This window comes from Meles meles, chromosome 20 (genome assembly GCF_922984935.1).
Source record: "Meles meles chromosome 20, mMelMel3.1 paternal haplotype, whole genome shotgun sequence".
NCBI lineage: Eukaryota > Metazoa > Chordata > Mammalia > Carnivora > Mustelidae > Meles > Meles meles.
The window spans coordinates 50,333,694-50,346,282 of NC_060085.1; the positions used below are offsets into that span (position 1 = coordinate 50,333,694).

The window sequence follows — 12,589 nt, forward strand, 5'->3', positions numbered from 1 at the left end:
TGCTCAAGTTTGTGCACAAAAGTTGGCATAATTACAACAGCAGAATGAAGCAACCCAGTGACACTAATTCCATGGAATATATAATGGATAAAAGGAGTGTGCTAGCCTGAGAACATCAATAAGCACATCAAAGAACGGAACATACAGCATGTTCCTGGTTCTCAAACCCATCTGTACCCCAATGCTCATAGCTAGCAGCAATGGCCACAGTCGCCAAATTGTGGAAAGAACCAAGATGCCCTTCAACAGACAAATGGATAAAGAAGATATGGCCCATATATACAATGGAGTATTATGCCTCCATCAGAAAGGATGAATACCCAGCTTTTGTATCAACATAAATGGGACTGGAAGAGATAATGCTGAGTGAAATAAGTCCAGCAGAGAGTCAATTATCATATTGTTTCACTTACTTGTGGAGCATAAGGAATAACATGGAAGACATTGGGAGATGGAGAGGAAGAGTGAGTTGGAGGAAATTGGAGGGGGAGACAAACCATGAGAGACTGTGGACTCTGAGAAACAAACCGAGGGTTTTGGAGGGGAGGGGGCTAGGGGGGTGAGTGAGCCTGGTGTGAATATTAAGGAGGGCATGTATTGCATGGAGCACTGGGTGTGGTGCATAAACAATGAATTCTGGAACACTGAAAAAAATAAAAAAGAAATAAAATTTAAAAAGGAAAGGAAAGAAAGAAGCTCAGGAAAAATAAAACAAGATGAAATCAGGGAGACAAGCCATAAAAAACTCTTAATCACAAGAATAAAACTGAAAGGGAGAGTGGTGGAGGGATGGGGTAACTGGGTGATGGGTTTTAAGGGAAAGGCACATGATGTAATGAGCACTGGGTGTTTTATAAGACAAATGAATCACTGACCTCTTTACCTCTGAAACTAATATTACACTATATGTTAATTAATTGAATTTAAATTAAAATAACAAAACTGAAAAGAAAATTTTATATCTAAAAATTTTATTTGGAAAAGAAGTATTTAAATGAAGTAAATAAAAAATGACCAACTAGGAATAAGATTTGCAAGTTAATCACAGAGTTAATGTTTCTAATTAATAAAAAGCCTATAAAATAGACAAGGAAATGACCAAGTTTTATAAAAGTTGGTTGCTTTATGAACAGTTTACAGAAAAATAAATACAATAGTTCTTAGTCATATGCACGAATGTTCTTCCTTCCTTATACTATGAAAATTGCAAATGAAAATACACTGTAGAGGTGCTTCACTTGTATCTATATGATTGATAAAATCAGGTTCCACAATATACTTTGACTGAGGTCCTTAGGAAATGATCACTCTCGGCCTTTGTTGGTAGGAGAGCAAATCGTATAGTTTCACGCTAGAGAATGTGTCAATATTTAGCAAAAAATACATATAAACTTACCTTTTAACAAACCACTCTCTATCTCAGACTCTAACACCAAAATAAGTAAAAAATTGAAAAACAATTTTTTAAAATATTTTATTTTTTTATTTGACAGAGATCACAACTAGCCAGAGAGGCAGGCAGAAAGAGAGAGAGGGAAGTAGGCTTCCTGCCAAGCAGAGAGCCTGATGCGGGGCTAGATCCAAGGCCCCTGGGATCATGACCTGAACTGAAGGCAGAGGCTTTAATCCACTGAGCCACCCAGGCACCCCAAAAAACAATTTTCAAAAGGGTATTCACATACTTAGAGTGTTAGACACGATAATTTAAGAACATTGTAGTATTGAATAGAGCAAATGAATCTTCAGAACGGTATCATTAAGAACCAGTAAGCATGTAAGCAGTAAGCATGAGGTTGATTGATATTTAAATGAGATATATAGAGATATATTTATATATAGATAGATACTTATGTCTCTATAGCTATATTAAACTGAGTGGCTGCCTTATGAGATACTAATGTGTAGTCTGAAAAGGAAAAATACAAATTCCAGCAAATTTGGGAAATTGTTCTTAGAGATTATAATTTTTCTCAACATTAAATGCTTTGGAAAAGTCTGTTGACAAATCTAAAAATATGTAATGCAGTGTCTATCAGGAATCTTTTCTTTTGCAGGGGTAAGTTTTGGGGTTGTAGAATTCCTTTTGTTTGTTCACTATAGAAGTGTGCCATAGAAAACAATTTGGGAAATATTGCTGTGAAAGTGAAATTCAATCTGTGGATAATTATTTTTCCTAAAGGATCAAGAAGTCTAAAGAGAGTTCCTGGTATCATGTGGTTAATGATTGCATAATTTAATACAAGTATTGTTTAGAATCTACTAAATATTAAATACTGCGTTTGCTTTTGGTGACATAAGGGGAAGAAAGAAAAAATTCTGGGAAACCGATAGAACATTAAAATATAGTGCTACTATCGGGGCGCCTGGGTGGCTCAGTGGGTTAAGCCGCTGCCTTTGGCTCAGGTCATATCTCGGGGTCCTGGGATCGAGCCCCGCATCAGGCTCTCTGCTCGGCGGGGAACCTGCTTCCCTTCCTCTCTCTCTCTGCCTGCCTCTCTGCCTACTTGTGATCTCTGTCTGTCAAATAAATAAAAATCTTAAAAAAACATATAGTGCTACTATTAATTTTATAATAAAGATTTGAAATTTTTCTTGAAAATCCTTAAATGTGATTGAGGGACTAAGTGTAGGCAACCATTGCATCATGCCTGAGAAAGAAAATTAGGTTGTGATGAGTGACAGCAGGAGGCAGGATGTTTCTGGCAAAGACAAGAACATGAGCAAATGTAATTTAACATTAGAGTCAATAGTATTCAGAAAAAAAAGAGCACCCTATCTGTCTGGAACAATTACGACAACAAAAAATTATAGGGAAAGGTTTGGGTAAGTCCATCCTAGTAAGTCCATCCTAGTAAGAAGAATATGGGCTTTGGAGCTGGACAAATTTGACCTGTCATAATCACTCTAGTGATTATTCCCAAGTGGTCTTGGGAAGTAATTTAATCTCTATTAAGGCTGACCTTTTCTATCTGTACAGTAAGGATAAATAATATTTAACTCATAAAGTAAGAATGAAATAAAAATAACATAATATTTCTAACACAGTGAAGGGCATTTAATGTCACTTCTTATAGGCAGATCAGGGCAAAGTGATGTCAGGGGAAAGAATTTGAATTTTATTTTGTAGGCAATGAAGAACCATGGAAGAATTCTGAGCATGAGGGTGAGGTGATAAGCTCTGTTATTTGGAAAGATGAATATGGAGGAATAAATAGATGAAGAGAGGCATCTAGCATTGCATCCTAATGGAAGATGAGAAGGGCATAATGGGACTCATAGTGTGGCTACAACTGTTAAGTATTACTTAGCTAGAATTCATAGAACTTGGCTCCTCATTAGATAATGTGAGGGTGGAGATTAAGAAAGGAAGGAATAAAAAACGACAATTTGTAGCCCGAGCACCTGAGTTGCCAGTAATACCAAACACGAGCCAGACAAAAGATGGAGTAGGTATATAGAAATAGATTGAAATTTAGGTGCGGAATTCAGTTTGTTTTTTATCATTTTCTTTTTGATCTATCACCTTTATAGAATGACTGAACTTTGAAGATTTGAATATTGAAGTCCAGTCTTTAATCCCAGCAATCCCTTTATTCTATGGTACTGCTATGTTTGATCAGTGTGTTGGCTTATTACAAAAGCTGTCATTGTGATCTTTTGGAGTATGCTTCTAAAATTTGTCTATTACATGAAAAAGATTAATGCTACCAAGTCAAATACCAAACACTATCAAAACAACTTAATATAGTAGCCAAATGTAGATATGTAGTTTGCAAAATTGTATCCCCCAAAACATTGTTTGTTTCAAGTATAGGTGAAAGTAAATGCAAATGTAGACATTTTACTCAACACCAATCTTTCTGTGTGTGTGTTTCTTGTTTTAATGTGCAGGACAGGAGAGAATTGGAAAAGATTCCAACTATGAACAGGAAGGTAAAGTTCAGTTTGTGATTGATGCAGTCTATGCGATGGCTCATGCCCTCCATCATATGAACAAAGATCTCTGTGCTGACTACCGAGGCGTCTGTCCAGAGATGGAGCAAGCTGGGGGCAAGAAGTTGTTGAAGTATATCCGCAATGTTAATTTCAATGGTGAGTCTCTAAATAACCATGTTATTGGAATTCTAAGTGTTGGCATAGTGTGTTTCCTAAGTTATGTTGTTGAATTATTTATTGCAAAAACCCAGTTGTTTATATGACTTCAAATGGCTAATTCAATATATGAATGATGAGTAAATGAATGAATGAGTGAATATTTGGGAGCTATGGTTTGTCTTCTCTTCCCCAAAATAGAAAGATACTTGCAGAAAGCTAGATTCTTCCTCAGTGAATATCCATAGGAGTGGGAAGGGGAAGAGGAAAGAAAAGGAACCATTGCTCCAGGTGTCTGTGTCAATTGAAATGAATGTGAATTGCCACAATAACTACATTCCAGATTATACATACTCCAGTTAGAAATTGTTTACCTAAAAGGGTGGGAAAATGGACAAATAGGGTAGAAGGCATAAGGGAGAAATACCACTTCTCTGATAGTATCTTTCATATAATGTTGACTCTTATAACATTTAAACACATCATGTATCAAAAATTAAACAGTTAAAATAAACCCAGTGTGGCTTGTATTAGTCAGAGTTTTCCAGAGAGGTAGAACCAATAAGATATATGTAGATATACAGAAGAGATTAACTTACAGAAATTGGCTCACATTATTATGGAGAGAGGGAAGTTCCACTACCTTCAGTCTGCAAGCTGGAGAACCAGGGAAGTTGGTATTGTAATTCAGTCCAAGTGTAAACACCTAAGAAATGGAGGGCTTGTGATTTAAGTCCTGATCTGAGTCCAAAAGCCAGACACCTGGGAGCACCAGTATCTGAGGGCAGGAGAAGGCGCAAGTCTCACCTCAAGAAGAGACAGTGAATTGGCCCTTCCTCTGTCTTACTACTCTAGCCAGAGCCTTAAGAGACTGAACGATGCCCCCCCCTACCTTGGGGAAGGACACCTGCTGTATTCAGTTTATCAATTCGAATACTAACTCAGATATACCCTCATAGACACACCCAGAAATAGTATTTTACTGGCTATCTGGGCGTCTCTGTCAAGGCAACACAGAAAGTTAACCATCACGTAAGTATAACACAAAATTCAATATAGAGAGTAATAAATAAATTTAACTGTGTCACAAATGAGTGATGTAACCATGCTGAGGGGTTTGAGGAATAAAAAATGAGCACAGGTTGTTTCAGAACCCAGTTTGACTATATGCTATATAAGACCAAAGACAAAAATAGCTATACACAACTATTGTACATTAGCTAGTAAACTCGTGGGTTCACAATTCTGAAAATAATTTATGTATGTAAGAGGACTCAGAGAATAATGACGCATATTGTGGATAGTGAGTGGTAGGTTTCTTACAGTCAAAAAAAAATTACTAGTGAGAATGAGAGAGAGAACTGGAAGAACGCTGTGTTGTGTTTGGATAGGAGAAACCTGCGTGAACTCATAGCTTTCTTTCTTTTTCTTTTTCGAGTTATTTATTTTGAGAGAGAGTGTGTGTTTGAGCAAGGTGGGGGATTATGGGGGAAGGATGGGGCAGAGGGAGAGAAACCTCAAGTAGACTCCCCACTGAGCATGGAGCCCAAGATGGGGCTCTATCCCAGGACCCTGAGCTCATGAACTGAGCTGAAATTAAGTCAGATGCTCAACCACTGAGCCACCCAGATGCACCAGAACTCATAGCTTTTAATATGCCTGAAGATAAGTAGATAGAGAAATAGATGTGTGTATGTTATATATGTATACATATCTGTGTTGCCTAGTTCTGGCCACTGAAAGTGCTAGGAGCAATGACACCCTGGTAGAAAAGATGACACCTAGTACCCACATCCTATTTATATAGACACTATCCGTTAAAAAGCATGAGGGCTGTCTAGAATAACTGTAGATTCAAGGGCCAGGACATTTAAAAGATGAGTCTGAAGCATCATGTTATGTCAGAAAGTAAGAGAGTGCTCAAAAACTGATGGGGGGATTTTGAAAGAGCCCAGGAACCAACTTGAAGGAGACCATACTTGCCAATTGGAGGGCTATAATGGATTATACTAACAGAATGAAATGAACATCTATGAGTCCATACTGATAGAAATAAATAACTGAACTGAATACATAAGTGCAGAAGAAGTATAATGTAATGATAGATGGCAGTGCAAAATCACCATTTTGCAAAGACCCCTCTACTAATTGTTCCAAGCAAGAATCATCAGTGGAGGGGCGCCTGGGTGGTTCAGTGGGTTGAGCCTCTGCCTTCGACTCAGGTCATGATCCCAGGGTCCTGGGATCGAGCCCCACGTTGGGCTCTCTGCCCCGCAGGGAGCCTGTTTCCTCCTCTCTCTCTACCTGCCTCTCTGCCTAGTTGTGATTTCTCTCTGTCAAATAAATAAAAAATATTAAAAAAAAAAAAGAATCATCAGTGGATACTAAAATTATTGGGATATAGTATGATCAGAAACAAGGCCTCTGCATGGCCTCAAAGTACCTTCCACCAAGAAACATTAAATGCAAAGGGGAAAAGAATAGCTTAACAGTGGAGAAACCTGGAAGACAGACAGCACCTTAACAAGATAATCAAGATTAACATCACCAATAATGAACCTTAGTGACATCACTTACCTTTGATACCCTATGAATGTTATAACATCACTTCTGAGGTCTTATTGCCAAAAATGGGTAACCTCACTCTAATCACAAGCATCAGAAATCCAAATTGAAGGATGTTTTTTAGAATAACTGATGGGTACTCTTTAAGACTTTCCAAGTCAAGATAAAGATAGAGGAGGAATTATTCCAGACTGGAAGAGACTAAGGAGACATTACTATTAATGTAATGTGGGAACACTGATTGATCCTATACTAAAGGACATTAATGGGACAATGAAGAATTTTTTTTTTAAAGATTTTATTTATTTATTTGAGAGAGAGATCACAAGTAGACAGAGAGGCAGGCAGAGAGAGAGAGAGAGAGGGAAGCAGGCTCCCTGCTGAGCAGAGAGCCCGATGCGGGACTCGATCCCAGGACCCTGAGATCATGACCTGAGCCGAAGGCAGCGGCTTCACCCACTGAGCCACCCAGGCACCCGACAATGAAGAATTTTTTAATTGTCATTTTATTTTATTCTTTTCGTCATGATAGGTACACTCTTTAATTCCCATCATCTATTTAACCCATTCCGCCATCACTTCCCCTCTGTAACTATCACTTGTTTCTGTTTCTTGGTGTGCATCTCTTTTTTATTTCCTTTGCTCATTTGTTTTGTTTCTTAAATTCCACATGAGTGAAATCATCTGGCATTTATTTCACTGACTGACTTACTTCACTCAGCCTAATACTTTCTAGTCCATCTGTGTCATTACAAACAGCAAGATTTCATTCTTTTTTATGGCTGAAAAATATTGCATTCTATGTACATACCATATCTTCTTTCCATTCATCCATCAATAAACACTTGGGCTACTTCCATAATTTGGCTATTGTCGATAATGCTGCTATAAACATAGGTGTGTATGTATCTCTTTGAATTAGTGTCTTTGTATTTTGGGGATAAATACCCAATATTGAGATTACTGGATCGTAGGGTAGTTCTATTTTTAATTTTTGAGGAACCTCCATACTGTTTTTCACAGTGGCTGAACCAGTTTGCTTTCCCTCTAACAGTACAAGAGGGTTCCCTTGTTTTTACATCCTCACCAACACTTGTTGTTTCTTGAGTTTTTTTCTTATTTTAGCCATTCTAACAGGTATGAGAAATTTTTATTTGCATTTCCCTGATGTTGAGTGATGTTGAGCATCTTTTCATGCGTCTGTTGACCATCTGTATGTCTTCTTTGGAGAAATGTCTGCTCATGTCTTCTGCCCAGTTTTTAAATGGACTATTTTTAGAGTCTTGAGTTTTATATATTTTGGATACTAATTCTTTAATGGATGTGTCATTTTCAAACATATTCTCCCATCCATAGATTGCCTTTTAGTTTATTGACTGTGAGAACTTTTTAAAATTGCTTATGTTTCAAATAGTATTAAATCAATGTTTATTTTCTAAATTAGATTATTACATTATGGTTGAAAAAATCATCTTCTCTTCTTATAAATAATAATCCATTTAAGCTCACAATACTGTGTCAGTCATTCAGGAGTTACCTTGTAGGTGGACGAAGGGGAACCATATCCAATTTTGGAACTAATAGTTTCTTAGTTAAGATGGAGACAAAAATGACCATACATAAAACCAGAAAAACAGTTTAACCACAAATAATCTTTTGTTATTGTTTTTTCCAAATTCTAAGAATCTCCTAAACTATATAATTTCCCAGAACTAAATGCATATAAACTCTATTATTTATCAAACAGGGCTGCTTATCATATGTGTTGTGGTCAGTTTGTGGTTTTGCATTCTGGTCTGCGGATGTACTTGGCCATTCTTACCCTACTAACGAAAAAGTTGATTTTATGTGTCATTTGTGACTTTGCCCTGACTCTTCTTCTAGGTTTCTGTAGACTCATTTACTTAAGACTGTCTTTCCCATTGATGAGCCAGAGGGACTGGACAAAGGGTTTTCAAATGATTACTATGAATCGAAACCTGTGCTATGTACTTCACTTATATTGGCTGGGTTAATATTCAAAACACAAAATTGTTTAGATTCTCTTGTTTTCCTTAATTTTTTATAGATAAGGAAATTCATAGAGAAATTAAGAACGATGATGTTCAAAGACACATGTGTAGTGATGATGCTACATGCTGGGTCCCTAGTTCCTAACTCCACAGCTTTCTCCCTTGACTACTATTTTTTTTTTTTAAAGATTTATTTATTTGACAGATAGAGATTACAAGTAGGCAGAGAGGCAGGCAGAGAGAGAGGAGGAAGCAGGCTCCTCTCAAGCCAAGCAGAGAGCCCGATGCGGGGCTCGATCCCAGCACCCCGGGATCATGACCTGAGCTGAAGGCAGAGGCTTTAACCCGCTGAGCCACCCAGGCGCCCCTCCCTTGACTACTATTTAAGTGTCTGAGAAGAAGGGTTTACTGCATCATTCCTGCTGACAGAATGGAGACTTTTTTGCATGTTTTATGGAGGATTTTGATTTTTCTTTGTCTCAGTAAGCTTAATTGTGCTCTTATGTTACTTTAGTTTGAAGTTTTTTGTACCCCTGGGAGTTTTGTTCCAGACCAGTAGAGTACAATTTAATAACTCTGAAATTCACATTTACCAAAGCATCAATTTAGGAAGTGAGAAAATGCTCTGAAAGTATTGTTATAGGTTCACTAAGTACTTAACCTCCTTTTATGCACCAAGAGAAAAGATGGCTAATTTTTTCTTCATTACTTACAGCCATTTTTTCCTGCATCCCAAATGAATGCAGTGACCTGAGCCTAAGTAAATTTGATTTAGTTATCCCTGTGTTGGCCCATCCAACTCAATGTCACTACTTGCCCATGTAAATTTAACAAATTTGTTATCTCACATATCTAATCTTAGAGAATTGCTGTATTGTGAGGTAGTTAACCTGAAATGTGTCTGTAGCTACATGTGTTAGTTTCCAGAGAACAAATCTGATTGGGCTATGTTTTGTAAGAAAGACACATCTCACGTGTTCTTGAAAAATGAGGTTAGCTTTCCTTTGTTGAGAGGTAAGATCTAGGTTCCCTCCCCTTGAATCTGAGTGAGCCTATGACTAATGCAGAAGTGACACCATGTGATTTCTGAGGCATAAAAGTAACGGGACTGCTGCCTGATACTCTTGGCACATTAGTATTATGGAAGCAGCTAGCATGTTGGGAGGAAGCCAAGAACTCAAACAGGCCATATGAGGGTATGGCAGCCATAGCCCCAGCTGAGATCCCAGCTGACAGCCAGCATCAATTATCAGGCATGTGAGCTTCAAGCTGCCCCCACTGACATGAGGACCAGAGAGGCGATGTCCCTGCCGAGCCCAGCTCAAAATTCAAAATACAGGTCGTCATTATTTGGAACCCTAATTTTTAGGGTGGTTTGTTGAGTAGCAATAGATGATTAAACACAAATCAGTGCTGCATTTCTGGACTCTGGGTATGGGGTAGTAAAGTGAGAGAAAAATGTAAATACCTTGATGCAAAGGACTCTTGTCATCTGGGCAATCTAGATCCCAAATTCTGCTCTGGAAGAAAGGAATTTCATTCAGATACTCTAATTCAGTAGAGGGGATTGATGACAAATACTTTCTGTCATCTGGTTTCCTCTCAGTGTCCTAGCTTGGCAAGGGGCCCTGTTTCCTTCACCATTCTATGCTCGTGTCCTGGCTCTGATAGCTGTGGACATTTCTGCAGATGATCACTTCTCTTTTGATAACTTCTTTCTCTTCTCTGGACTTCTTTGATTTTTTTTTTTTTTTTTAAATATAGTCTTCAAGTCTTCATTAAACATAATCCCCTTTATTCTCTTTCAAGAAGTTCAGGGATGCTGTTAAATAGGAGCTATGGCACAAGAAAACCTTGGAAATAATAAGCCTGTTGCATTATAGAATCCATCAAAAAGGTCAAAGCCACACAATATGCTATTACAAGTCATCACTTAGATAAAGTATTCAGCTCTTCTGCCTTAATTTTTTTTTAAAGCATGAACTTTAATGAGAATGGAAAGGGCATGACAAGAATCATTTCTCCTAACAAAGACTGTAAGAAGAAAGATTAGGCAGTGTGTCTCATTTTGATGAATATTTAGCTGGTGAGCTAGAGATCCTTTGGAGCCCCAGGCCTCCAATATTCTTGCTCTCTCTTCTCAAAGACTATGAAAAGCTCAAGTCATATTATTTAATGAATAGAAGCTGTTGAATTACAGCAAAGCACAACATGAATCCTAGTATCCAATGTGAAAGAAAAGAAAGGTGAACATATGAATATTAATATCTTCCTGCAAAATGATAGGATTCTCATCTTCTTGCTAATAACATGTGGAATCCAGATTTTCTTTCTTCTCCTTTTACTTAGAATGCTCACTGAAAGCAGAAAGTCAGTATTAAAAAGCTGTTTTTGTTATTGATGTTTGTGTGTGTGTGTGTTTTCCCCTCTCTACTGGAAAAGCTTAGGTTGATTAGCATACAGAGAGGGCTTAAGAGCTTTCTATTGTGATAAAATTGGGTGCCTTTGTGGGCTATGGGGATAGTGTTTAGGTAAGACAGACTGAATATCTGAAGATGGGTGTTCTGGTCTTGAGATACCAACAAGTAAAACAATGATAATTCTCACTCCTGGCCACCTTAGCATCTACTCTTTGTGGGGCTGTCCCTCACCTAAGGCAGGAAGATGGTGGCCATGAGAAAATGAAAAAGTCACTGGGATCAATAAACCTAGGCTCCAGCTTGTTGTGAAAAGTGGGAAGTGCAGACTCTCAAAACAATCAGACATGGCAAAGCGAAGCTGGCCATCCTCACCAACTGCCCAGTTCTAAGGAAATCAGAAATAGAGTACTATGCCCTGTGACTAGAACTGGTGTACATTATTACTACAGTGGTAATAATATCGAGATGGGCACAGCATGTGGGAAATACTAGAGAGTACACTCTAATCCAGGTGATTCTGCTCTCATTAGAAGCATGCTAGGACAGGCTGGTGAAAAGTAAATCACACAATTTTTTTCTTTAATAAAACTGGCCAGAGCTTGTTTTTAAAACAAAAACAATAAACAAAATCATTCCCGTCTCTTGAGCATTTGTTACATAAGAGACATGGAACTAAGCAGTTTATATACTTAATTACACTAAATCCTCACTAACCCCATGAGAAAGGTAACATTAGGGATATTCAGAACCTGATGGAGACTGAATAACATAACAGTCACACTTAGAAGGTGGTTCCTGGAATTTAAACCCCTTCTTGGGGATTCCAAAGCCGGTTATTAAGCACTATTTTAGTTTAGTTAGCTGAGTCACTCTGGGGCAAGAAATTTCCCCCTTTTAAACCTAAGTATACTTTGTCACCTGTAAAATTAGCAAGTTTGATGTTCTGTGTTCTTCAACTCTTTATTGGTTTCATATTGCTGCCTTAAAAAATACCATAAATTTAGTGGCTTAAACACATACATTTATGATCTTACAGTTCTATAGTTTGGGAGTCTGATACAGGTCTCACCGGGCTTTGTTAAGGTGAAGGCAGGGCTGGTTCCTTCTGTGGGCTGTAGGGGAAATTTCTTTGATTTTTCTAGCTTGTGAGGGCCCACTTGGCCTTCTGGGATCATGAACACTTCCTCACATCACTCTAACTTCTTGGTTTGACCATCACAAATCCTTCCTCCTCTGAGTCATGTTCCCTCGATCCTACAGGGATCATTATGATTTCTCCAAGTTTACCTAAATGATCCATGATAGTTTTCTTCCATCTCATGATTTCTAATCATATCTCCAGAAGTCTCTCATTTTGTATGATAACATTCATAGGTTCTGGGGATTAGTACATGGAAATATTTGGGGAGCCAGGACTGAGACTACTATAAGCTCCAATTTTTTTTTTCCATTTTCAATAACAAAGTATCATAAAATCCTATGCTCGACAGTTGTAGGATG

General features: G+C 37.9%; 1 protein-coding gene across 3 annotated transcripts in view; it reads left to right on the forward strand.

Moving 5' to 3' along the window:
* GRM7 (glutamate metabotropic receptor 7) overlaps positions 1 to 12,589 on the forward strand; it is a 921,897-nt gene that overhangs the window by 613,080 nt on the left and 296,228 nt on the right. For all 3 annotated transcript variants that reach the window (XM_045989695.1, XM_045989696.1, XM_045989697.1), the window contains exon 6: positions 3,892 to 4,092. In XM_045989695.1, coding sequence (XP_045845651.1) covers positions 3,892 to 4,092 — 201 coding nt within the window. The remainder of the gene's footprint in view (positions 1 to 3,891; positions 4,093 to 12,589) is intronic.